Raw genomic sequence first — 26,473 nt, forward strand, 5'->3', positions numbered from 1 at the left:
ATTGTTTTTAAGATACGGCACAACATGTAATAAAAACCTCCCCCTTTTTTACAAAATACTCAATAACTCAAAAATGAAATTTTGAATCATCCCCAAAAAGTATACAGATCTTTAGATATAACAAAGACATGTGTAAAGTTTTAAGCAATAATCATAAATCATTTTTGAGATATGGTGCAACATGTAAAAAAACCCTCCCCCTTTTTTACAAAATACTCAATAACTCAAAAATAAAATTTTGAATCATCACCAAAAAGTATACAGATATTAAGATTAATATAACTAAGAAGTGTTTAAAGTTTTAAGCCATAATCAATAATCGTTTTTGAGATACGGTGCGACATGTGAAAAAAACACACCCCTGTTTTAGTTAAAAAGTGCCGTAACTCAAAAAGTTTTAATCTTATTTTCACCAAAAAGTATACAGATAATTTGACCATCATAAGAAACAACTATGTTAAGTTTCATGAAATTTGGATAAGTCGTTCTCAAGTTACGGTGCAACATGTTTACGCCGGACAGACAGACGGACGGACGGACAGACAGACTGACGGACGGACAGACAGACGGACGGACACCGGACATTTGTATACCATAATACGTCCCGTCAAAATTTTGACGGGCGTATAAAAATAGCAAATTTTAATAGGTAAAATGTTGAAATTTGATCAGAAATAAACTTTTAATTTTTAAATCAGTGTTTATATCAAACAAATGAAAATTTGTTATTGATTGAATAAATACAACATCACATGCAGTTTTATAATTACTTATTTGTACATGTATTTCAATCATTGACAGTTCAATTTTTTGTTCAGGTAAATTAATCAGTGACTGATAGATTTCTCTTGCAAGAAATTTAAAGGTCCCATCAAATAAACTACACAGAGAACAATACCTGTTGTATTTGTTCAATGGGACAATAGAACTTACAAAAGTTTAAATCGACAGGTATCTTGCAGGTGAATCTATGGAAAACTATCATAGGATTCGAAATAACAATGACAAAATCTTACTTTTATCCACCATTCTTTCTTGCATTTGTGGTCTTTGTTCAGGCTTAGAATCGCTGGTCTGGCCAAGATTTCTTTCTATGGCGGAATGTATGAGGTCTCGTACACAAGCAGGTTTACCCATCTTCCCTCCATTTATCATGTTTTGTTGCTGTGCCATGTTTTGAGCATGCACATTAGGTGACAGACTTCGACGACCACTGATTATACCATAGGGCATAAGACCTGAATCCGACTGTGCACTGGCTGGTCTGTGTGGTGAGCTCTGCTCTCGGCTGGCTTTGTTCAGTAGATCATACAGATGTTGCATACCTTTGGGTTGGCCAAACTCCTGTGGTTTAACTTGACTTCCAATAGGTGAAGGAGATTCTTTTATAACAGGGATTTCCTGACTAGGTGGCCTTGACATTCTTTCAGCTTCAGCTACACCAGGGCTCCTACCATGTGGTTGGGCAGGACTGTGAACAGACTGAGCAGACCCAGGCCTCATCTGACTCCCTGGGCTCTGTAAGGCATGTACAGACCCTGGTCTCCCTTGTCCTATAGATCCAGGAGTACCACTGCGACTGCTGGTAGCACTAGCCTCCATTGTAGGGCCAGGTAAAGGATAACCTTGGGGAGTCTGTGGGAATGGAGAGCTAGACACAATTGGACTTGTTGATGCTGGTCCAGATGACATACTGCTTGTAACTGTTGGACCCTGTACTGGATGCATGTTAGCCCGACCAGCTGGTATCCCCGACACACGTGGGCTGAACGTATCACGGGCCTCACTAGACTGTGGTGCTTCATCTGCACTCAAGGTGGCGCTGCTGTCATTGTCAACACTGCGTAGACTTCCCTGGGATGCACTGAGAGGTTTGTTGGCTGTCAAGTTATTCTGTGGTAAACCAAACGGTTGTGTTTCTTGATGCTCCAATGGTGTTTCTGTTGTGTCCATTTTTTCTTCAGGCTTGGGATCTGCAAAAATAAATGGTTCTAAAATAATCTCTTCAGTAGAAATTCCAAAAGGGAACATTCCTCAAATTATTGTATTAAATAATAAATAAATATGATGTCCACACCATTAGTATTAACTGTGAACTAGTTAATATGTATTGTTGTCTCATTGGCAATTATACCATATCTCCTTATTTTATATTGTATTTATATAATGGAAAGTTCACAATAAGGTTTCTTATATATACATTCACACTTTCATCTTATGTTTTTTTTGTTGGTTGATGGGTTGAATAGAATTACAAAACCAAGTCTTGAAAGTTGCGATATATACCATCTTACAGTTGTCTTTCACTAATAGACAACATTACATTTTCCAAACTCATGGCTATGGATTTTAAATATTTTGTGATTGAAATGCTTGTTTCAATTAATCAGATTTGTTGTGTTAAAAAAATATGCCACTCTGCATACTTAACTCAAAATCAATCATAAGACTCCATGTAAGAAAGTAATAAGTTTTCAGACCAGTCTAACTAGTGACTAGTTTAACAACCTTAACATGCTTACCATGTCACTTTATACATGTACTTCATTTTTTTTTTTTTAATACTACAGTGTTCTCAAAATGGTTGTATTTTTTGTTGTTCAAAAACAAACCAGACAAAAGGTTAATATGTGTACCCACCATCTTCAATCCTGAGTGATGATGGACTAGGTGCACTTGTTGTGTCTGAATCAGCATCATCATCCTCGTCCATACTGGACGGTGGTTCATCATCTATATCAGGGGCAGTAACTGTGGAGGCTATACTCTCACAAATAGAAACTGTTCTATTATCTTCTTCCTGAAAATATACAATTCAATTTTCGTCACTTTGCCTTTACCCTTCTTTGAACACGGTTTATACCTTCTATTACGGATATTTTGCAATCCAATAAATGTTCATATGAATAAATGGAGATGTGGGGTACTCTTTAATTAGACATTAAACCAAACAACAAAGATAAACTAAATATATCTAAGTCAACATCAGATATGTGTCTTCCCCATAGGTCAAGCTCTAAATCGTAGTGAGTACAATATAACTCAATATTCAAAATCCTACCAAAGATCTGCCATCAGGCTTATTTAGGCTTATTTATATGTTTTACATTACATTTTTCATTCTTATTTCTTACCAAAGCTTGAATCTTTTTTCTTTTCATTCAAAACTATGCAACAAATTGGGGTTGGAAGGCACATTGTATTAATAATACATGGGTGGTGGGTATCAGAGCAACTTTTCACACTTTAATGCACTATAATTCTCAATTACAATTGTCTGGGTGGCGGGTGCTGACAAAAACTGCCTTCCAACCCCACCATACATTTTTCCCTGGAATAGCCCTGACCAAATGACTACACAGAAAAAGTCAGCAATTGAGCAACTTGCCCAAAATATCAATGATACATACCTTAGTCCTCTCTTGCAGTATGGCTTCCAGGTTGAACTTTTTCTTATAGTTGAAATAAAAGTTTTTACATTGTGCCTCTGACTTAGTACCAACAACAATAGCAATGGCAGCCCAATCACGTCCATGTTCTCTTAGACCTACAAACAGGAAGTATAATGTTGTTAATGGACCACACATTGCATAGATTTTAAAGTTTTTGTGAAGCATGAAATTAATTAATATCTATGGTTATTTATATTTTCAACATAAACAGAAAAGTTCACAATTTTTATGATTAATAGAAATATTTAAACTTTCGGGGTATTTAGCTAAATTTGCACTGAATGATCAAAGATCTGTCTCCAAATAGCCCTCTGGCATCATGCAACAATCTCATATGATGTCAAATGTATAAAATTGTGACACAAAGTTTCATGAGCTGGTTTGCCATTGAGGAATGAAAAACAAATTTGTAAATAGGTCTATACAAACAGCAGATATCTTTTTTGGTGAAATATTCTTTGACAACAGATATTGTTATCGGCTCCTAGGAGTTGATATTAAGAATTGAACGATGGTCAGTCGGTGCATGAATTTTTCCTGCTACCTGATTGAAAGATATTACGAGACGTGAATAATCAAAGTTTATTGATTGGTTAGGACAATCCAAACCTAGTAAATGTCCTTCAATCCCATAGAGTATCGGATTTGTCCTCTCTATTTTAGCAATTAGATTTTGCCTGGTCATTAATCATACATATTCATGATATTGGTACACAGGTAACTTTTATCTATAAATAGTCGCATCTTCTGTAGTTAACAACAACTTTAAACGATAAACGTGTGACCTTACGTGTATGGTAAAATTTGTTGATTGATGCACGTGGCTATTCAAGTAAATGAATAAATCTACAATGCGAGAGCACTTTCCATTTTCATCAGCTAAGAGTCAACTAGCCCTTTTTGAAAGGCTAATGCTTGTCAAATAATACCATCAAAAAGAAAATCTATTATAGTTAGACTTTTTGTTTTGACTAAAATTATTTGGAAATCTCATTCATTATATTCCAAAGCAAATATTGATTATAAGTCTCTAAATGTGGTTCTGACAAGGTAGAAGTTGTCGCCAAGCTACCAATTCATACAATTAGTTTTCAAGTTTGAATTGTTTTACATTGTCTTATCAGGGCCTTAAATAGCCGACTATGTGGTATGGGCTTTGCTCATTGTTGAAGGCCGTACGATGACCTATAGTTGTTAATGTTTGTGTCATTTTGGTCTTTTGTGAATAGTTGTCTCATTGGCAATCATACCACATTTTCTTTTTTATAAGTATGTATATCGATATATTAACAGATTTCACTCAAACCAACTTTTATCAGAACAAAATAATATTTTATAATATACTGTACCTTTTTTTGCTTTTTCCATATCTTCTTCTGTCCATCTTGATGATTCAGCAGCATCACCTAAAACGATAATGCCTGGTTTAGCAGACATTCAAGAAGCAAAAAATTATAACCTTATAAAATATCAGACTTTATTTAACATGACAAAATTAACTTTAAATTAAAACATAAAGTGTAGGGAAAATATTATACTTCCAAGTTTTAAGAAATATGCAGCTATGTAGTGCAGTCTGCATGAAGCATTGAAGCATTTTTTGTTTAAAAATGTGATATTTCACTTTATTTTTTCATTGCTTTATCCCCAATAAAATATATTTACGAAATAATGGATGAATATAACATACATGTATTGAATGGAAAAGTAAACAATTATCAACATTTATTTATTTCCATTAGATTGATTTACTAAAATGTATCAGGTAGCATGTGCTTCAAGTAATTACCTTAGTGGCAAATAAGCTATAGTATTATTTTTTTTGTGACTGATTTTGAGATTGTTCATTATAAAAGTTTTACCTTCTGTACTCTCAGGAGCTGCAGGCTCTGTTGGTTCTGTAATCTGAGGGTTCAACTTTCTACTAATTCTATTAAAGCAGGCTGAACAACATTTGTTCACTTCTTCTGTTAATTCTACAAATTGATATAGAGGCTCTTTAATATATTTTTATAAAGACATTATCTTGTATATATGTACTGTTTCAGGATTTTAAGTATCAAAACATTAACTCATGGGTCATTTAGCTTTCTATGTTAAATTTACCAATTTCAGGCATTGATAACCATTTGTCTTAAATTTAAATAAATTTATAAATTAGGACTTTAAGCATTTGATTTCAATTTTCTTTCAAAACCATGTGTGTTGATAAAATCACTTACGTAATTCAGCAACTATTGGATCTCTGATTTCTGGTGGCATTTCCAGCCATTTAGATGGAAAGGGACGTAATCTTTTCACTTTACGTTTTGGTGTCTTGCAGGTTGGAATTGGGCACCTGCAAACAAAAATACACTCTTTAATCAATATTTAAACATGAAAATTCTCTAGTAACTGTTGTTTTCTATTTCTGAAGCAGACATATGATATATGATGCAAAATGTTCAATCCACCAGTCAAAAGCCATCCACTAATGATTGATTATGATGTTGTCCATATATATTGCGAGAGAGCTGATAATGTGCTGAATGCTATGTAAATCAGAATATTCTGAATTGAAAAAATCAACAACAAAAAAAACACTTAAAAAGTGGGCAAACAATATTTTTGTTATAAGTGTCCAATTAATCCAGAACACAAAGGTATTGCTTTTATAAAACAGATTCTGTGTTAATATTTTAATTTCAACTTCTATGAAATGACTTCCACATCGTTCATTAAGGTTTAAAAAAAAAAATATACTACATATTATTTACTATAAATGAATACAAACTTACAGAGTATATAACCTTCTCTATTAAATATACCATAAATGAATACAAACTTACGGAGTATATCTTCTTCTGACAGATTTACACCGACAGCTACTACAGACCCTCATGTCAGGCTTTAGATCACTCTCACTCATACCATACAGTTCACAGTTACCTTTGGTCAGGGCCCTACTGTAACTATAGTTCTCTAACTGCATCTTACATACAACACACTGATGTGGACCACCTGTAAATAATTAACATTTTTTTAATAGGATTCAAGATTTTAAATGTGTTTCATTCTTTTTCTTTATTTAAAGCATCATTTGTAATAGGGCATAAGAGGACCTCAATTTGTTTTCTTCAAAACTATAACCTATGCATAGGTTCATATCAATTATTTTTCATTCAAACAATCAATAGATGACACCACATGATTAATTCCACCCTGTTTTGACACAAAGAATAATAAAATGCATCTGTATGATCCCTATCTACATTAGGTTTACTATTCCTAAGCACCAACTATTGCTTTCATATGAATTATTAACTAATAGAATACAATTACAAAGCAGATACCAGTTGCAACTCACAGTATACTACAAAATTGTATTGTCATGTTTTCATTATCCTTGTGTCTGATTTTCCATATCATCAAAATGACGCTATATTTTTCACAATTCTATCTCAATTGCATAATAATCTATAAGGAATCCCTCAATAAAAAGTGTTAACAATACACAGAGGTTCTTAGAAAAGTTAAATCTTACCATCTCCTTCCCCAGCCTGTACGAGTACAGCCTCATTATCATCTGAAGTATCCTCTGTCTTTTCTTCCTTCAAAACATCTCCCGCCATCTCCATGGGAACCTCTGTTGATGAAGCAGGAACACCTTCTTCCTGTTGTCCAGCGTCATCTATTTTCTCTTCCTTTATCTGTTGTTCCTCTTGTCTCATGGCCGAACTGTTGGGTTTAGAAAATGCTTTTTTCCTTTTGATTGCCGTTTGTTTCCTTATCAGTGTTTTATAATTTTCATCCTTTTTAGTTTGGTAATAGAATTCAATGCAGTTGGATACACTCTGAAAATATAAAAGAATTGTACAACATCAAAACCATTAACAAAATGGAAAAGTGATATTTTATATTTTTGTAAACACTATAAAATCAATTAGACATATTTTTTGCTTGCTTTCATTATTGCAATTGACCAACAATTAAAAACATGTAAAATGAGTTGATGTTATTTCATGATATGCTGCATACAATTGATGAGGTTTTATTGCTAAACCTTTGCTAATTTGGCTGAGTTCAATTTGTTTTTAACATGTATTCAAAGCTTTAAATTGATAGTAACACAATCTACCATATATCAATCTGATGACTAACTGGCAGAAATACAGACAGATAAATGTCACATAGATTGAAATGCATAATGCCCCTCTTCTTTTATATACATGGCATAAAAACTTAAAATTGTGTGAGGCAAACAACATCTGTAATTCATATATATACATGTGTATTCTAGTACCTTTTTTTCTAGGTATGAAGCTATTGCAGGGAAGTTTTTAGGATGCTGTAAATATCTTTCTTTAAAGATGCGTTTCTCTTCTGGGGTCCATATATTGATTAACTTCCTGTCCTTCCACTCTGACATTGGGTCCTCTACAAGTCCATTGTTGTTGTAGTAACGTAGTGACCGCTGTCTAGCATCTAACATCATGGGGGGTATTACTGCTAAACTTCTCATTTTTCTATCTTCCTCCTAAAATATACATAATAATTTAAAATATTACTAAACATCTCAAATATTTAAACATAATATTATGCCATTTCATGATATTGAATATCATAAAGCTATAACAACCAGAATTGTTACAGAACAAATACAGCGAATTTCCTAAATGTTAATTTTCCTCTTAACCATAAAAGATAAGATAAAAACAGTGTACTTTAAAGAGTTACAAAAAAAGAAAAGAAAGATAATATTTTTTTTCTTAATCATATTTGAAAAGCATATTGTAATTTGACATTGTACTCAATTATATTTAGAGGCCAGCTGAGGACCACCTCTAGTTGCGTTGAAGACTCATTGGTGGCCTTAAACACTTGTCTTCTGTATGGTTGGGTTCTTGTCTCTTTGATATATTCCCCATTTCCATTCTCAATTTTTTAAATTTAACTGGAAACATGAATACTGACCTCCTGTTCATGAAGACCATCCATGATTTGTTCTAATTCAGCTTCACTCCTGGCATAACCTGCTACATTACCACTACGAGTGCCAGCCCTACTGAAAATAATAAAATACAACAATATTCGTCACAAACAGAAAATATCAAACAAATAGAGGTTATGAAACTTGTTTCTCACAACATATCAACACTATCGAGTGGTATACAGATTGAAGATCCTGTATCAAACTTAAATTTACACGTTCATTGTATTTGGGTAATTTTTTGGTGTACATGTTGGCGTGTGTCCAAATGAAAGAACTCATATTAAGCAAGATCTCTTACCCTCAAACCAACCTTCAATATGGGATATTTTTATAATCTCAAAATAAAATATATAATTTATTTGGTCAGCATTTTATCTATCTTTTTCTACAAGGATTACTAATATTGACAATTGCTACTTATTGAGCATATTAAACATTACTCAAAATATTGATGTTTTTGAAGTCAATACTGAAAAGAAAAAGACTACATGAAAAGTACAACAGAACCTAAAAAATTGCCCAGTTATATTATAATTAGATGATAAATCGATCAGACCTTGAAATTCTCTCTTTGTCTTCTCTTGATTTCTTGATTTCAGGGAAACATTTCTCAAAGAATTCTCTCATTCTGGCATCCTTGGCTCTGTAAAGATATATATAAAATGTGAAAATAACTGTTCATGGTGTAATTTGTAACAAAGTATTTCCTTTTATTTGAAATATGGTATGCCATAAAAGAAAACTTTTATGATAAGGGTATTTCCATCCAAATTCATTGGTTTTTTGATACATACTTATATAATATTTGGAGGCCCTATAAAAATGGGGTTACATCCTCTAGAGATATTATACAATTTCAACTTCATTTTCACCATACACAAAATTACTTGAATCCCATTCATGTGAGATTTGGAAGTGCTTAACATAGTAACACTGGAATACTTGATTTAGGATTGATGCTTGGACTTGGTGTCTAGCGGCAAATATTACACACAACAGTATATAAACTGACCTCCTCTTTGCATGGTTTTCTATTCTTTCTATCTTCTTGATCCAGACCTGCATCAGCTGATCATATCTCTCTGTTAAATATCTCTCCTGAAAGACGTGCATCATTTTATTTATAATATAATAATATTTCATATCACATTTTATGAGAGAAAATAAATCATAAGGTGTTAAATCAGTTATATGCTAATGCTTTTCCCTTTTATGTTGAAATATTAATTATATGCTCCAATAAACAAAATTAATGAAAATAAAAAGGTTTATTTTGTTTTAAATTATAAAATACTGATTCAGCTTTTTTTGATATATATATAGATTATAGTTGAGATGACCAATGAAAATGATCTCTTTATCACTATTTCACCTATGATGACAATGTCCATTTCATGTCAATTTCCTAAGCAACGCCACGTGCCTGCCTCATTAGTTTCTAGCGATAATTTTCCATCTCAGGCAAGTAGCATGATTTGAAAAATTATCACAAAAAAAGATCAAAGGAGAAATGCACAAAATAGCGATAAACTGAAATATTTACCCTGATACGCCTGGCCTGGTTTCTCTTCTTTAAATGTAAAACTAATCTCTTCTTGAAGACTTGATGGCTGAAAGTAAAAAACATCAAGCTTGATATAAATACAGAAATTAAGTAAATAAATATGAAGTAACTTTAAGGCCCAAAAAAGAATTCTTCTCTGGTGTGTACCATCCGTTACTACTAGGGTTTGGCATTAACACTCGTTAGAATGCACAGGTCAAGTAAATGTAATAAAAAAGATTTTTTTAAATTTCTTTTGTGCAATCTATATTTAACATTGATTTCTGTGTCAACATTAAATATAAATTCTTATGAACAAGCAGTTACATTCATTAATTTTAAAACCATTGTTATTCTGTTATTTCAAAAGAAAACAGGAAGGTATTGATGATGAATAAAATCTCGGAACTTAAATATATAAATGTACAGCTAGGATAAATTGACGAACAAAAGAGCTAATTTGTAGTAATATCTATGTACAAAGACTTAAAATAAGCTCCAATGATTCAACTGTTTGACCTAGATGAATATTATTATGTGTAACAAACATGTATATTACTTTTCTACATTGGCTAGAGGTATAGGGGGAGGTTGAGATCTCATAAACATGTTTAACCCCACCGCAATTTTGCGCCTGTCCCAAGTCAAGAGCCTCTGGCCTTTGATAGTCTTGTATGATTTTAAATTTTTGTTTCTCGTGTATTATTCGGGTTTTAGTATGACATCCATTATCACTGTACTAGTATACATATTTTTTAAGGTGCCAGCTGAAGGATGCCTACAGGTGCGAGAGTTTCTCGCTACATTGATGACCCATTGGTGGTCTTCAGCTATTGTCTAGTCTGTGGTCGGGTTGTTATCGCTGTGACACATTCACCATTTCCTTTCTCAATTTTATTATGTACAAACTTACTTTGCTATATTGTCTTTATAGACCTGTGTATCTGATGGCTGGTTGTAAAGAGGCTGAAAAATATAAAAAGACAAATATAATCAAATCTATCCTTTTAATACATAAAAAAAGTCTATACAAAACTTTATACAATATATATTTGATGTGATGCTTTTGCATGTGAATTTTAAAAATATGGTGTTTTTTCAATTTTATATTCTATAATTGAAAGTTCTGTATTTTCACAGAAACAAAAGATAAATTTGGTGTCTCTGACTTTCTGTGTTTTACCTTAAAAAAATCTGAATTGTAATGCAGAACTAAGAAAATGTGCTGCTACATGTGTATCTTGAAAAAATTTTCTTTTTCTTTTTGACAAGAAATAAAAAAAGAAATTCTGACATATTTTCATACTGTTATTTTGTTTTAAAGCCTGAAACAAAAGTGCTTGTAAGCACTGAGGGTAAAGATTGCTTCAATTTATCATGCAATATTTACCTAATAAAATAAATCTATAACCTAGACATGCTAGATTCTATTTTAAAATGGAATATATGAGAGCATTTTCCCTTCAGTTTACTATACTTTGATACTTGTTCTTCTTACCAGTTCTATTTTAGGACCAAGTGTGGCTAACATGTTGTGTGCTTCCTCAGCCTTTTTCTATAAATAGAACATTTTACCCATATTATAGTTACTGACTAATTGGCCGTTTCAGAATCTAAAGCATCGTGGGTAATTTCATTGTTCGTACCCCAAAATGAAAATAGCGTCCCGTCATTGGTTGAATTTCCATTGTTTATGATATTTTAAACTAATCACGACGTTTTGGTGTACACTTTTAAAAATATTACCCAGGATGCATTAGATTCTGAATTAATGAATTATTGATCAATTTCCAACAACAAAAATATTACATGTACATTCAGGATAACGATATGGTTGTTCCTTTTTTTTGTTAAAAGATTTTAAAAGTGTTAAAAATATTGTGCCATTCAAAATGTCATAGATCACATAATCACACATCATTCTACATTGACATATTATAAACTGTCTCCAAAAATAATGTATGGTAATTGGAAAATTTTACTATCCTTTTAAACATATTTTGTTTTTTATTATCTACAATAACACTACAGGCAGATATCTCTGTAAAAATCAGCTGAACGTTTTAATCAAGTTTTATAGTAAGGCCTAAAAAAAAAAGATATGTGTTTCCGGTAACATCATTTTGAAAAATAGGGTCGGTAGGTCGGAATTTTTTTTTTTTTTTTTTTTTTTTTTTTTTGACATCGTAAATGAAATCTGGAAAATTATCATGTTTTTTCCAAGTCCAGATCCGTAATTAGTTTCAAAAACCAGAAGTGTGCCATTTGCAATGTTTTTGAAACACCTGCTTTGCAATTTCTTGGATTTTAACCTATTTGGAATACCTTTTGACATTAATAAAATGTTTTTCTGGCTTTCTATGCAAGAGGAAGCAAGAGAGAAAAAATATTATGTCATCTATCAGAAGCCTGTGTCAAAAACAGAGTTGGTTAATTTTTTTTGGAAGATCCAATAAAAAAGTTAGGGTCAGGGCTAAAAAACAGGGTCGGTCAGGTTACTTGAAACACGGATCTTTTTTTACTCGGCCTAATGGAAATATTAAGCTTTTCATTTACCATAATCAGTCTTATTCGAACAGAAGTATGCAATGAAATTTTGATAAGTATGATAAGTGTGTGGTTCAATTTTTTTTTTTTTAATTTTGTCAAAGGGTCAAAGTAATTTTTTTTATCAAAATCTTTCAAAAAATAAACAAGCCTAATAAATTTTAGTCAAGGTGTTTGGTACAATCTTTATACTTTGATTTTAGTTTGACTTACCCTATTTTCAGCATAAATAATTTGAGCTAAACTTTGGTGTTTGACCTCAGTGTTATTCTGTGGTGTTTCTGTTTTGTCGACTGGTGGCTTGGATGTTTCCTGTTCAAGCTGTCTCTGTAAAAATCAAAAATATTGTTAATTCATAATGTCTCTGATGATTTTATTATCGTGTAAATTGCAAACTAAAATGTATTTGCAAAAAAATAAAACCGTGTTATAAATATTATAAGCATTATAAGTATACAGTACTTATTAATTGAAATAACAATTATCAATCTCATATTTTGTTCTTTCTTCAAAAAAATTCTCAATTTACTGTTTATTCATCTTCGCTAGCCAAGGGTTACGATCCACTCCCGCTCTCTTCACCCTTGGCGGATTGAGATAACATTTCGGAGACACAAGGTAAGGATTTTTATTGGTTGCAGTCAAAACTCACTGCATCCAATCAAAATGCGCCTATAACATGATCACGTGTAAATGTAGAAAGTGTTTGTAAACAATTGCCACGTGTTTTTTGTGCAACAAGCCTTTACATCCCTAAACATACGACTATATTTAGTGAAAACTTGAATGTTTTTAATCAACAAATAGAAGTTCCTGTGTATGTTTCATGCACAAATGCTTGAATGTTGACGTATGCTTCTATTTCCGGCTTTACCAAGTGTGTAGAATCTAGACGCTACCGTGTTTTTACCTCCAAATTGAAGAGTTCAAGTGCTACCATTGGTCCAGACTAATGTATTCAGAATTGGCGTGATTTTTATCTTCCGATAGATGGCGCAACATTGTTATCACAAATGTTGGCTCAATCCGCCAAGGGTGAAGAGAGCGGGAGTGGATCGTAACCCTTGGCTAGCGAAGATGCTGTTTATTAAGCTATCAACAATACATTTGTGCAAAAATAAGAATTTGCAAATTCAAAATAACATTGTTGCCTAAACAGTATAATTCAGATACCTTATTTTGTGATTTTAGTAATGTTTCATAGGAATACTAAAGACTGAAAAGTTTGTTTTTTTGTGGATACTTGATGTTGTGGTGTTAACAAATTATGCATTTAATACTGAAGTTGATTTGTGTTGGTTAATCACTTCAAGGAACATTATGAAATCTTGAACCTTTTTCATCATCTTTGCCAGTCTGCCTGTATTTTTTATATTTTATGACAGCAGCACATGAACTGGGTTTTTTTTCCTGCTGTTTTTTCATAAGGACATGAGATATTATCTTTGAATTAATTTTTTGTTTAGTGCCCGTTAATATTTTACCAGTTTTATGTTATCCATTGTAAGATACATCATCTTGAACCTTATTTTTCTCAATCAAACATCTTTTTCCTAATTCCTCACCATCAAATTTATTTGCTTTTTTCATAATTCATTAAATGGGACATAACTCTTCAACTCGTGCACCTTTTTTCTCCCTCTACTTACATGTTTTTTCTGTAACTTTTGTATTTGTTGTTCATGTTTACTGATCTCTCTATCAGTTTTACTGATGGCTTGTAGCAGTTCATCTTTAGTAGTACGACTACTGCTCTCATCAGGTGTCGGAGAAATCGCCTCAACTTGTGGGTTGTATAAGGTCTGTTCCTATAAAAAGAATGGATATATTTACTTTTCTTATAGCATAACATTCATCGAAAGAAATTGATACAGTGGTTGTCATTGGTTCTCGTCTGTCATTTTTGTTTTATTATAAATTAGCCTGTTAGTTTTGTCAATTCAATTGTTTCATATTTTTCATGTCAGGGCAGCTGACTATAGAGTTCTTTTCATTATTGAAGGCTGTACGGTTACCTACAATTGCTTATATCCCATTTATTTGAACTTTGGTGGAAAATGTTTCAGTACTCTAAGGGACGACATGAAAAATTCAATGTAGGATAAAAAAAAAACTTAATTTATAGTTTTTTCACTTATTTTCACTTTTTGTATGTATATATGTAAAATTGATTTTGGATTAATAAAACTTGCAGCAATGTTGAATCCCCCCATACCCCCACCCCACCCATACTATTTGATTTTAGTTTTTTATCCTACATCAATCTTATGGTGTCATCCCGAAGCTGCAACAAGGCTGTCATTTTTTTTTGTGGAGAACGATGGGAATACCCAGAGAGAAGGATAAGTTTAAAGAGTTCAACAAAGAACATCTGAGTAAATAAAGGTAAAAGGGGACATATCCCATTTATAGCCTTCATCAGTTAATTACATAATTTATAACATAGATAATAACAGCTGTCAGCTGCTGCACTATTTTATCTCATTTCATCACATTTATAACTTGACATTTGATTATAGTTTTGTTGTAAAATTCATATTTTTAAATAAATCAAAACAAAGATATCATTTTAAATCTGATAAAATATTATATCATAATTCACCATTTATTTGAAATAAAACCAGAACTTTACTTATTGAATTTTTTTTAACAGAAACTTGAGCTGCCCCAGAGAAAAATCAACCTTATGCAAGTGCTTGTTTATAAGTACATGTATCAGACTTTGATTGATGTTGAAATATTCAAATACGACATAAAAGATGAAATTGGTATATTTTGAAGGGTTCTTATAACAATCCAATTTTCAAATAGTTGCAAACTTCCATTAGAGATTTGTTCAACCCCAAAAAGGGTTAACAGCTGTATTTCTCTACTTGCATATAAAACTTAATCTTTTATAGCCTTAATTGTGTTATTATTTTTTTTAACAATTTGAGATTAATGAATCATTGAAAGCCTCTCTCAGTCCAAAATGATTTTACATATAATACATGACTAAATCTTTAAACATCTTTAAATCTCAGATTTGTTCGTTAGAAAGTGTGGCACTGTTTTCAAAAATGCACAAAAATCTATTTTGACCAGTTCTAACCTTTTTCACCTCAATATGAAGAGGTTGTAAATCTCTATCCACTTGTAACCTTGGTCTTTTTGGTGGGGTCTGTTGGACCTGGCTGGTACTAGGTCCAGGCTCCCCGGGACCTGCAGGCTGTAGATTACCCATAGCTTCCTGTCTGTAAGGTTGAAAAGATTCTCCACTTCTGAAATTATAACATACAAAATTTATTTTTCATTTTTTACAGAATAAAATTACTCTTACATTTGTCTTAGGACCTCACTGAGAAATATAGTCCAGAAAAAACACCTATATAATATATATATAGGCTCAAAAAGAACTTTATTTCCCAAACTAATCATTAGAGATTAATACCATGAATACCAGTGATCAAAAGGGAAATATTTTTCAAGATGATCAGACCATCTTACCATGGAATGTTTAAGGCAACAGACTGCTAGATTATGTCATAAAGAGTACATAAATAAAATTGTATAACTGGTGCAAACTAAATTATTCATTAGAATTATACACTTCTCAATTTTCTCAATACACAGATTCAAAATAATATATATTTTTAACAAAATTTGTTGGTCTTTTGATACATGTATCTGATCTCTCAATGACTGGTAAATATTTGATTGATAATTATCCCAAAAAAATAAAACCCTAAATCAACATATAATTGAAGAAAAGTTTAGAATTGTGTATGCAGTCTTTATGAAATGTATAATTTAGATGAACAGAGTGTAACTAAAATTTTCCAAAAATTGAGATAAAAGGCTGTAGAGTAAAGTTTATCTTGAAGACTGCTCAAAAACTGATGGCTCCAAATGATCTAAAAGATACATATTTATAATTCCTTATAATAAGTCTGTTATTTGCCACACTATAATGAATCTAAAATAGCAATAAAATACTGCAATTTTCACAAATTAATTTTGCAGCCACAGGTCCAACTTTGTTTTTTCTCTCTCTCAAATTGGTATACATTTTATTAGTCTGCATACATGGTATAAGGAATTTTTAAATGTTGGTAGAAATTTTACAAGCCTCTGCTGGTGGGCCAGTGGTTGTGCATGATGTCTGTTACTGGGCAACATCAAAGAGTGGCAGAGACAACCATCAATGATACATGTACTATGAATTAATCATTATTTGTTAGATACCAATTTTCCTGGGTTTCATGGGTACAGTTAAGTTGCAAATTAAAATGTTCAACAAATTTCAAATTTCACATAGGCTCTAATGCAGACTTTGTAACGAAATCAAATATCCACAAAAATTGGTTCCAACAAAAATATATGAATCCACAGTACTTATAAACCTGATATCCACACCCTTACCTGTATCTGTCTATGTTAGCTGCATGACCATGGAAATCTGTGAGTAACTGTGGTCGACGTCTGGCCGTGTAAAAATCTGCTTCTCTATTCTAAAATACAAAATATAGTTGATAAATACTGTGGTTGACGTCTGGCCGTGTAAAATTCTGCTTCTCTATTCTACAATACAAAATATAGGTGTTAATTATATATATATAAGTAACTGTGGATTAGGGCTGGTAGTGTAAAATTCTGATTCTAGAGCATCACCTATAGATATAGGAAGATGTGGTGTGAGTGCCAATGAGACAAATCTCCATCCAAGTAACAATTTTAAAAAAACAAGATGCTCCGCAGGGCGCAGTTTTAAACGACCGCAGAGGTTGAACCCTGAACGGTTGGGGCAAGTATGGACACAACATTCAAGCTGAATCCAGCTCTAAATTTGGATTGTGATTAAATAGTTGACACAGCATAGGTTTCTGACACAGAATGAATGTGTTGTAATGAACTTAAAATTTTTGTTTTCTCTTAGAGCAATTCACTATGCTGTTTAGTATAAATCCTCTCAAAAAAATGTTTGAAGAAATTTTCTTTTTATTTATGAAATTTCAAATGAGAAAAATTGAACCACCCCACCCAATTTTTTTTTTCACATCCCACTTTTCCTTATTCCAAAACTGATCTCAATTAAAATTTCTAATGGAGTTTGTAACAATAACCTCTCATTTAAATACATCATAAAATATTAACATGTAAAAAACTGCTTGTTATCACTGAATGGTAAAGATTGTTTAAATTTATCAGTTGGTAGTAAAAAGTGATAATACATTGTATATTGTATATAAAAAAGATTTAAGTTGATTCTGGACAAAGAAAGATAACTCCAATTAAAAAAAATCTTGCTATTTCACAATATTGTGCAATTAGATATTTCTTGCTTACTATTCTGGACAAAGAAAGATAACTCTAATTAAAAAAAAATTGCTGCTATTGCACAATATTGTGCAATTAGATATTTCTTGCTATTGCGCAATACTGTGCAATTGAAAAGACTTGCTATTGCACAATACTGTGCAATTAAAGATTTCTTGCTATTGCTCAATACTGTGCAATGGAAAATTTCTTGCTATTGCACAATACTTAATATAATAGTTTTGGATCCTGATTTGGACCAATTTGAAAACTGGGCCCATAATCAAAAATCTAAGTACATGTTTGGATTCAGTATATCAAAGAATCGCAAGAATTCAATTTTTGTTAAAATCAAACTAAGTTTAATTTTGAACCCTTTGGACTTTAATGTAGACCAATTTGAAAACAGGACCAAAAATTAAGAATCTACATACACAGTTAGATTTGGCATATCAAAGAAATGAAGAACCCCATTTATTCAATTTTTGATGAAATCAAACAAAGTTTAATTTTGGACCCCGATTTGGACCAACTTGAAAACTGGGCCAATAATCAACAATCTAAGTACATTTTTAGATTCAGCATATCAAAGAACCCAACGGATTCATTTTTTGTCAAAATCAAACTAAGTTTAATTTTGGACCCTTTGGACCTTTATGTAGACCAATTGGAGAACGGGACCAAAAATTAAGAATCTACATACACAGTTAGATTCAGCATATCAAAGAACCCCAATTATTGAATTCTTGATGAAATCAAACAAAGTTTAATTTTGGACCCTTTGGGGCCCTTATTCCTAAACTATTAGGACCAAAACTCCTAAAATCGATACCAACCTTCCTTTTATGGTCATAAACCTTGTGTTTAAATTTCATAGATTTCTATTAACTTATACGAAAGTTATGGTGAGAAAACCAAGAAAAATGCTCATTTGGACCCCTTTTTGGCCCCTAATTCCTAAACTTTTAGCACCAAAACCTCCAAAATCAATACCAACCTTCCTTATGTGGTCATTAACCTTGTGTTTAAATATCATAGATTTCTATTAACTTTTACTAAAGTTATGGTGCGAAAACCAAGAAAATGCTTATTTGGGCCCTTTTTTGGCCCCTAATTCCTAAACTGTTGGAACCAAAACTCCCAAAATCAATCCCGCCCTTTCTTTTGTGGTCATAAACCTTGTGTCAAAATTTCATAGATTTCATTAACTTAAACTAAAGTTATAGTGCGAAAACCAAGAAAATGCTTATTTGGGCCCTTTTTGGCCCCTTATTCCTAAAATATTGGGACCAAAACTCCCAAAATCAATCCCAACCTTCATTTTGTGGTCATAAACCTTGTGTTTAAATTTCATAGATTTCTATTCATTTTTACTAAAGATAGAGTGCGAAAACTAAAAGTATTCGGACGACGCCTGTGCAACGTCATAGCAATATACGACAAAATTTTTTTCAAATTTTGCAGTCTTATAAAAAGTAAACCATTATAGGTCAAAGTACAGCCTTCAACACGGAGCCTAATTTTGGCTCACACCGAACAACAAGCTATAAAGCATGTCTATATACATGTTTATGTCCAAACATAGTAGTTGCCCAGTTGACTGATTAACAGACTTTAAAGTTCTTGCCAAAACAACAATTTTTCTTAATTCATATTTCAAGGTTTATCAAATTTACACTTCACCACACGCTAACTTTGTCATTTCAATGTGTTCAGGATCGGTTTGGTCACAGAAAGGGCAACCCTTTGAAAACAACCCCCTGGTGCTATCTTATAGACCATAAAGATTGGACATGGCATTTCTTTTGGTTCGTCATAAAAATCTAACATTCTACACGTTAATTTTTTAAGCCTTTGAATTCTTAACAATTTTTTTTGTATTTTAAAAATAAATCTATTAAAGGTTACATTTCAGTACATTTGGACTCACTGTCGAAGGTGAAAATTAAAAAATTACCTGAACTGCATTGACACAAATGATTGAAATGTCCACAGTAAACAGATGAAAATTAGCACATTTCGTTTCTTTTGTCATAATTTTTTTACCATCTACTCTTAGGCAAGACAAAGCCTTTGAATTCTAAACCTTTTTTTGTATTTTAAAAATAAATCTATTAATTTAAAAAAAAGTAAAATTTCAGTACACTTGTACTGCCCACAGTGAACAGGTGAAATTGACAAAACTACCTGAACTGAATTGGACTGTCCACAGTAAACAGATGAAATTTCCAAAACTACCTCGTCTATTTAGTGTACCAGAGACGGCAAAGTAAATTAAACAAGGTCAACAAGGCTAATGAACTTGTCTTGAATTTTCTTTTAAAAAAACAAAACTTGTCAGGAACATGACAATGATGTTCACTCAAACATAAAAAGAAATATATTCACAAACACACACATAGATAGATACCGGCTGAATACTTTTTATGCCTGGCTATTGCTTCCAGCAACTTTATTAGAATTGTTTTGTAAAAACATTCTTCTTTGCCATGGTCCCAATTTAATAGACAGAAAATAAACAGATTTGACCAGAGTTCAAGGCTATCAACGGTTTGTAAACAAAAACTTATCTAACCCCATCATTATGTTAAATAAGATGAGTAAAAGTATGTACACAAAATGTGTTTGTACATTTCAAAGCACACACTTAATTTTAAGTGAGAAGACACCAAGAAATGTTGTTTACTAATTTGATTTCTGATTCATAAAAAAAATTGTGTCATAATTTTTCTGAAGATTTCTGATAATATTTTCATGAAGATTTTTACTATGACAGGCATGGATTAAGTATCTGTTATAATATCTTTCATATAAAGTGCTTAGTTTAAACATAGACGTAATATTTCATGTCATGATTTTTAACCTTGACATAAAAATATTTGCGTAACTAGAGAAATTTATGAACTATATGTAAGGTTTAACTTTTTTAATCAAGCTTTTAATTAGATAAATCTATTTTTACTAACAAAATTTTATTGAAAATCAGACAAAAATGCAACAGAACAAATTTAAAATAAAAATAAATGAAAGTTGAGAACATCCAATTGTATTCAAAATTCTAGTTCATGTACACTTATAAAAAATTTAAAGGGTAAAAAGAATTATTTCTATGTCTTTGTACATGTTGTATTACATATCAATATAGAAGCAAATTATAATTTTATTTTAACCTACTGATTTCCCATTAGACTGTGCTTCAGTTAATGCAGATCATTCATGCATTACATTTATCATAAATATATCTCCATACTATGTACTTAAAAAACTTAAATACACAAAATGTACTTTATTATAGGCAACTCTTCAATCCATTTCAATCTATTTATAGTAACAAAACTATGAGGGCATAAAAATACATTTAACCTAAACATGTTTAATACAACTGAACTAAAATGGTTTACATTAGATGTGGTTAAGTCATTTTGTCTGGCCGATCAATCAGTAATTACAAGTCTTATAATCTAGGATATTTGTAATTCTCCATAAATACAGAATTAAGATATATTTAATAAGCTAACTGATAATTTTTGCTCAATTTTCTCATCATTTTATTGATTATCCACTTTTTCATCATCTTGTAACTAAGTGAATGATGAAATTTATGAACTAATAGGGGGTCTCATTGGGGGGTTCTGATCCCGGATCCACCTTACACTATGTATGTCAGCAATTCTCAAATTTTTTTTGTAATTTGAGGTGTCCCTCTAGATTTTATTTTTCGTTTTCACGGCACAATAATTTGACTTTCACGTGTCATGCTTACAAAAAATCGGCAAGACCCCAATGAGACCCACCTTATAGGATCTCCTACACTTGTTATTAGTCATGGATACTAATATAAGTAAACTATTGTTATTAATAATAATATATACAGCAGATAATTATTCCCCACCTTCTAAAACACTAAATTTGTGTGTTATTCTAATTCACACAATTTCCCATAAACACGCCATTATAGTGTGACATCATTTTTAATTGTCAGAATTATTCTTGTTTTATTTAATAATTCTATCTAGCAATATGTAATAGCAGGTGGTGTATGTTCCTTTTCAAATTGTCATGTAAATTTACCCTGCTATAAATAGACACAACAATTTAAGTCACTTGCACACTATTTGAAATATTGACATATATATTTTGAACCAACAATTGATTACAAGGTTCAACTTTCAGTGCAATTGTCCCAGTCCCACTTAGAGATTATATTTTTTATTTTGGAGAGATTTTCTTCCAATGATTTTTGTATTTCTTTGTCTCACACATGCATGCAAAACCAAAACAAACAAACATATAATGCACTTTTTGAACTTTTAAACACAGCATGACAATATATTGCTCATAATATGATCTCTGGTTTCATTATAGAATAAATTAACCTAGTATTTGATTTTCACAAGCTAAAAATAGCTGGAATAATTTCCTGACTTGGTACAGGAAAAAAGAACATTTTTAATGTTGTCAGTTTTATCAGAAGTAGCCAGGTGCTTGCTAACTTATCTTTCTTTTACTTTACAAGTTTTGATGGTCTATACTTTTTTAATGATTTTGATTAAAATTATCGATCAAAATTTTTTCAACAATAAATGTTCGGCATATGCAATGTATTATTCCACTATTTAAACAATCAGACAGCTACTTTGAATACTTCCAAATTTAGACACAACATTTGACAGGATTAAAAAATAATTCTATTATTTGTCTTCCCTCCCTTTTTAAATATGGATTAGTAGCACATGTAGTGCTGTGGATGGAACCCCCCTTTTTTTGGACGATCAATGCATTTGAATGGGGACATGTAGTTGGAACCCCCTCCTTTGTCCTGGATTAGAACACCCCCCCCCCCTTTTTTAAATGGCTGGATCTGCCCCTGAAAGTATGCATAAACAATATTAAAGAACATACCAAGAGAATTTAGAAATCAGTGCAGAAATCAGGAAAACACTTAGAGTTTATACATACATACCAAAAACACAATTACAGCAAACCAACAATAAACAATATGGAACTAATGAATGCTTTGTGGACAGAAAGCAGGCCCCAAAGTAACAGAATACAGGCTCCAAGTGCATGTGTACTTATTTATCATCTGCTGATAAAAAAAAATCATGCCATCCCTCACTCTGATCATCACATTCTTATGTAAATACAGACATCTTTTTCAAAATCTGGTGATTGTACATAATTGGGTTATCACTTTTTTCTAGTTCATTCTGTCAATGTTTTGTGAAAATGATTTTTAAAAAGTGTGGTTATCATTGAAAGCAGATGAATCAAGTAAAAACTGGCACTGCAATCTAATGCTCCAATTCTTTATTTCAAGAGTTTAAAGTACTTGCTTGTAAGCATGAAGACAGATAAACTTGTACCATAATCCTCTAATTAATCACCTGTATTTAATGAGTAACATATCATTTTGTAAACAAGTAACCTTCACCTCTGACCTTGTAACCCCAAAATCAATAATTTTTTCCCCCCTTTCCAATTCAATCAGTATAAGTTTCATTCCAAATAAACAATGGCAAAAGTAAATAGAAACTTGAGACACCTGTTTTCCAAAATTGATTTTTTTTCTGTATCAACCACATTGACCATACTCAGAGTATTGACCCCTCAAATCAATATTCCTTAATTATTGGAAAAATGAAAAATAAGCACCTTTAAATAACTCTTCCAGTAAACAATATTCCTTAATTATATGAAAAATGAAAAATGAGCACCTTTAAATAACTCTTCCAGTAAAAAATTAATATCTATGTACAAGACATTTTTTAGCAAAATATAATTATTGGTAGAGCTAAATCAAAATATCAATATTAATATCTCAAAACAAATCTATTATGTTATGGCATGTTGCAATTAAAATACAAATATTGATATCTGATCATGAAACGTCTTGCGAAGACTGGAAAAGTTTAAAAATTGTATCATAAATCTGTATGTACATGTACCAATCTGTTCTTTATTTAAGCTTGACCAATAGATATACATTTGTACATGTAACCTGATGTTCAGAAGTTGTCATTTGTTGATTTCCTTCATAAGTGTTTCTCGATTTTATATAGCCTAAGATTAGACAGTTGGTTTTCCTGTTTGAATGGTTGTATACACATGCTGTTTTTGGGGCCCTTTATAGCTTGCTGTTCAGTGTGACAATAATGAGAAGACGCTGGAGGTGGATTGGGCATGTCCTGCGGAAAGACCAGGAGGATATCACAAAGACAGCACTCCACTGGACCCAAGAAGATAAAAGAAAGAGAGGAAGACCCAAAAATGACATGGAGAAGAACTGTAGAGGCAGAGGCTAGTAAATACCAACAGACATGGTGCACACTAGAAAAAAACTGCCAACAACAGACAAAAGTGGAAAATCTTGTTACTGCCCTACAAGCCAATGGTGTACAAGGGCAGTAAGTAAAGTAAGTAAGTTCAGTGTGAGCCAATGCTCCGTGTTGAAGACCGTAGTTTGACCTATAATGGTTTACTTTTACAAATAGTGACTTGGATGAAAGTTGTCTCATTGGCACTCATACCACATCTTCTTATATCTACTTACAATGTCCAAGTACATGTATTAGTCCCAGATTTAAGTAGCAAACACAATTGCTTAAATTGCTTAAACAAGTTTATACAGGTTAGAGATGATCACCATTCACTATGTTCATCATGTTCATAGATACATTGTATTATAACCAAAATTGAAAATAGTTAAAAAATTGAATTTTGAATCATGGCAATTTTTTTTTTATATATAAATTTTTATCATTTTTATCAAGCAACACTTCAAATAGGAACTGAATACAAATATAATGGTCTCCAAAAATCCTGGTTTTTAAAGGCTATTTATTTTTATCTGGTAACATTTGAAGCAAATATTCACATACTGGTAGATGAAACAAATATTTTCCTGTAAGACCATAGTTCAAATAAGAACTGTGTACTAAGTTTTCTCAAAATACTGTACTACCTTTTCTGGGCTAATACCCTTTATCTAGATGATATTATTTCAGTCATGGAGTCTTTGGGCAAAATGTTTTAATTGAACCATGTTTGCATCATCATGATCATGACAGCAAATATTTTGAAATCAAGTTTTTTATATTCATCACTGAAAATTGATACCTCTTTTAGGGGTTTAAACCCATTTATATAAAGGATCTTTCACAAATATTTTCAGTTCTACTGAGCAAGAACTCAGATTTCTTTCAAACAAAAGACAGTAAATGTTATCGATTTCCATTTATAACTTTCACTTTTTTAATATTACTTTTTTTAACATTATAAAAAAAAATGTTTCAAAAACTTTAATTAGACTTTCAAAGGATGGCTGGCTTACCTTAACACTGGAAGGAGCCTATTTATTATATACCCTTCTTTTTAGTTTAATCTATTCTAAAATACAGTCTCAGTCTCTAGATATTTCTAGGACATTCTTTGTCAAAATGGAAACAAATATTGTGCACGATTCTTCAAACAAACTCCTCTCCTAACTTCAGAAATTCAAAAACTTCAATATGAAAGCTTTTATTGACATTGAGCACTAAGCAATTATACAACATTACCTATAACATTATCTTTGTTAGTGACCTGAAGGTCACTCCATGTCAAAATTCTAGTTCAGGTAAAATTTGAACATCTAAATACCTATCTCATAAAGCTTACGTTACTTTTCAAATTTATGATTACATACATATGAAGTTATTAATAAACGTGTCCTGGTTGCAAGAACTAGCTATAATACATGGGCCATTCAGTAAAACGCAAAACTGGGTCAAACATTACAATACGATAAATTACACATCAAAACTATTTTGACCTACATTCAGTTAAAATCAATCTCGTGTATTAGAATAACATTGTATGAAATTAGCATCACAATTTCTGTCATAAAATTCAATGAAAATACAGAAAAATCTATTTCCCCTTACCTTTCACAGGTGTGAAGTGTTATAGCCTGACTGGTGCACTAAGTATATTAGCTGACCTTGACATTGGTCTATACCGTCACACTTCACTGATATTTCCTACTTTCATTCACCCACACAATAAATTAAATGTCTTTCACATTCAAGAATTATCTATGTACGTGTATATATCCCCAAAGGCTACAAAAATCATTTCACAAAGTTTAAATAAATGTGTGTTGATGATTTGTAAGGGTACACATCGTGTGTGTGCCGTTGTGTACAATGTAAATAGTCTAGGATTTATCACACAAAAACAAAGATCACTGACCTATTTAAGGGACAAACATGATCGAACACAAAGCAATATAGATTTTTCGTTAGGAAAAAAAATATCAGTCATAATGGCTATTTTTAGATACACTGTGGTTTTATGTTTATTAATACACCATCCACTTTCTGGCCTAAAGTCATGTTGTATATAAAAACACACACACAGCAATAATTCAGATTTCAATGAATCATGTAAGAAGTGATGACAAATTAAATCTTGCATTTTTAATTGATATGAGCATGAATTTTCAGGACATGTTGGAAACTTTAACCTGTTGGCATTGATTTAAGTTACAAACACTTATGAATATCCTAATGTACTCCTCATGCAGTACTTGGGGACAGGACAATTTTAAGCCCACCTCTTTTTCCCCCAAAATCCATTATTTTTTATTTTTTAATTAATTTTACCATCCTATGAATTAAATGA

At 31.7% G+C, this 26,473-nt stretch overlaps 1 protein-coding gene across 1 annotated transcript in view; it reads right to left on the bottom strand.

Annotated features, from left to right (window-relative positions):
- The window catches only part of LOC134727662 (nuclear receptor corepressor 1-like), a 57,862-nt gene that overhangs the window by 12,015 nt on the left and 19,374 nt on the right, over positions 1 to 26,473 (bottom strand). Inside the window, exons 3-21 of the mRNA XM_063592043.1 lie at positions 16,916 to 17,004; positions 15,606 to 15,774; positions 14,164 to 14,322; positions 12,728 to 12,841; positions 11,466 to 11,522; positions 10,881 to 10,933; positions 9,968 to 10,034; positions 9,437 to 9,522; positions 8,981 to 9,067; positions 8,406 to 8,493; positions 7,735 to 7,968; positions 6,976 to 7,285; positions 6,281 to 6,452; positions 5,675 to 5,790; positions 5,315 to 5,428; positions 4,802 to 4,873; positions 3,411 to 3,547; positions 2,641 to 2,800; positions 1,017 to 1,973 (exon numbers count right to left, since the gene is read on the bottom strand). Coding sequence (XP_063448113.1) covers positions 1,017 to 1,973; positions 2,641 to 2,800; positions 3,411 to 3,547; positions 4,802 to 4,873; positions 5,315 to 5,428; positions 5,675 to 5,790; positions 6,281 to 6,452; positions 6,976 to 7,285; positions 7,735 to 7,968; positions 8,406 to 8,493; positions 8,981 to 9,067; positions 9,437 to 9,522; positions 9,968 to 10,034; positions 10,881 to 10,933; positions 11,466 to 11,522; positions 12,728 to 12,841; positions 14,164 to 14,322; positions 15,606 to 15,774; positions 16,916 to 17,004 — 3,241 coding nt within the window. The remainder of the gene's footprint in view (positions 1 to 1,016; positions 1,974 to 2,640; positions 2,801 to 3,410; positions 3,548 to 4,801; positions 4,874 to 5,314; positions 5,429 to 5,674; positions 5,791 to 6,280; positions 6,453 to 6,975; positions 7,286 to 7,734; positions 7,969 to 8,405; positions 8,494 to 8,980; positions 9,068 to 9,436; positions 9,523 to 9,967; positions 10,035 to 10,880; positions 10,934 to 11,465; positions 11,523 to 12,727; positions 12,842 to 14,163; positions 14,323 to 15,605; positions 15,775 to 16,915; positions 17,005 to 26,473) is intronic.

Source organism: Mytilus trossulus, chromosome 8, assembly GCF_036588685.1.
Source record: "Mytilus trossulus isolate FHL-02 chromosome 8, PNRI_Mtr1.1.1.hap1, whole genome shotgun sequence".
Taxonomy (NCBI): domain Eukaryota; kingdom Metazoa; phylum Mollusca; class Bivalvia; order Mytilida; family Mytilidae; genus Mytilus; species Mytilus trossulus.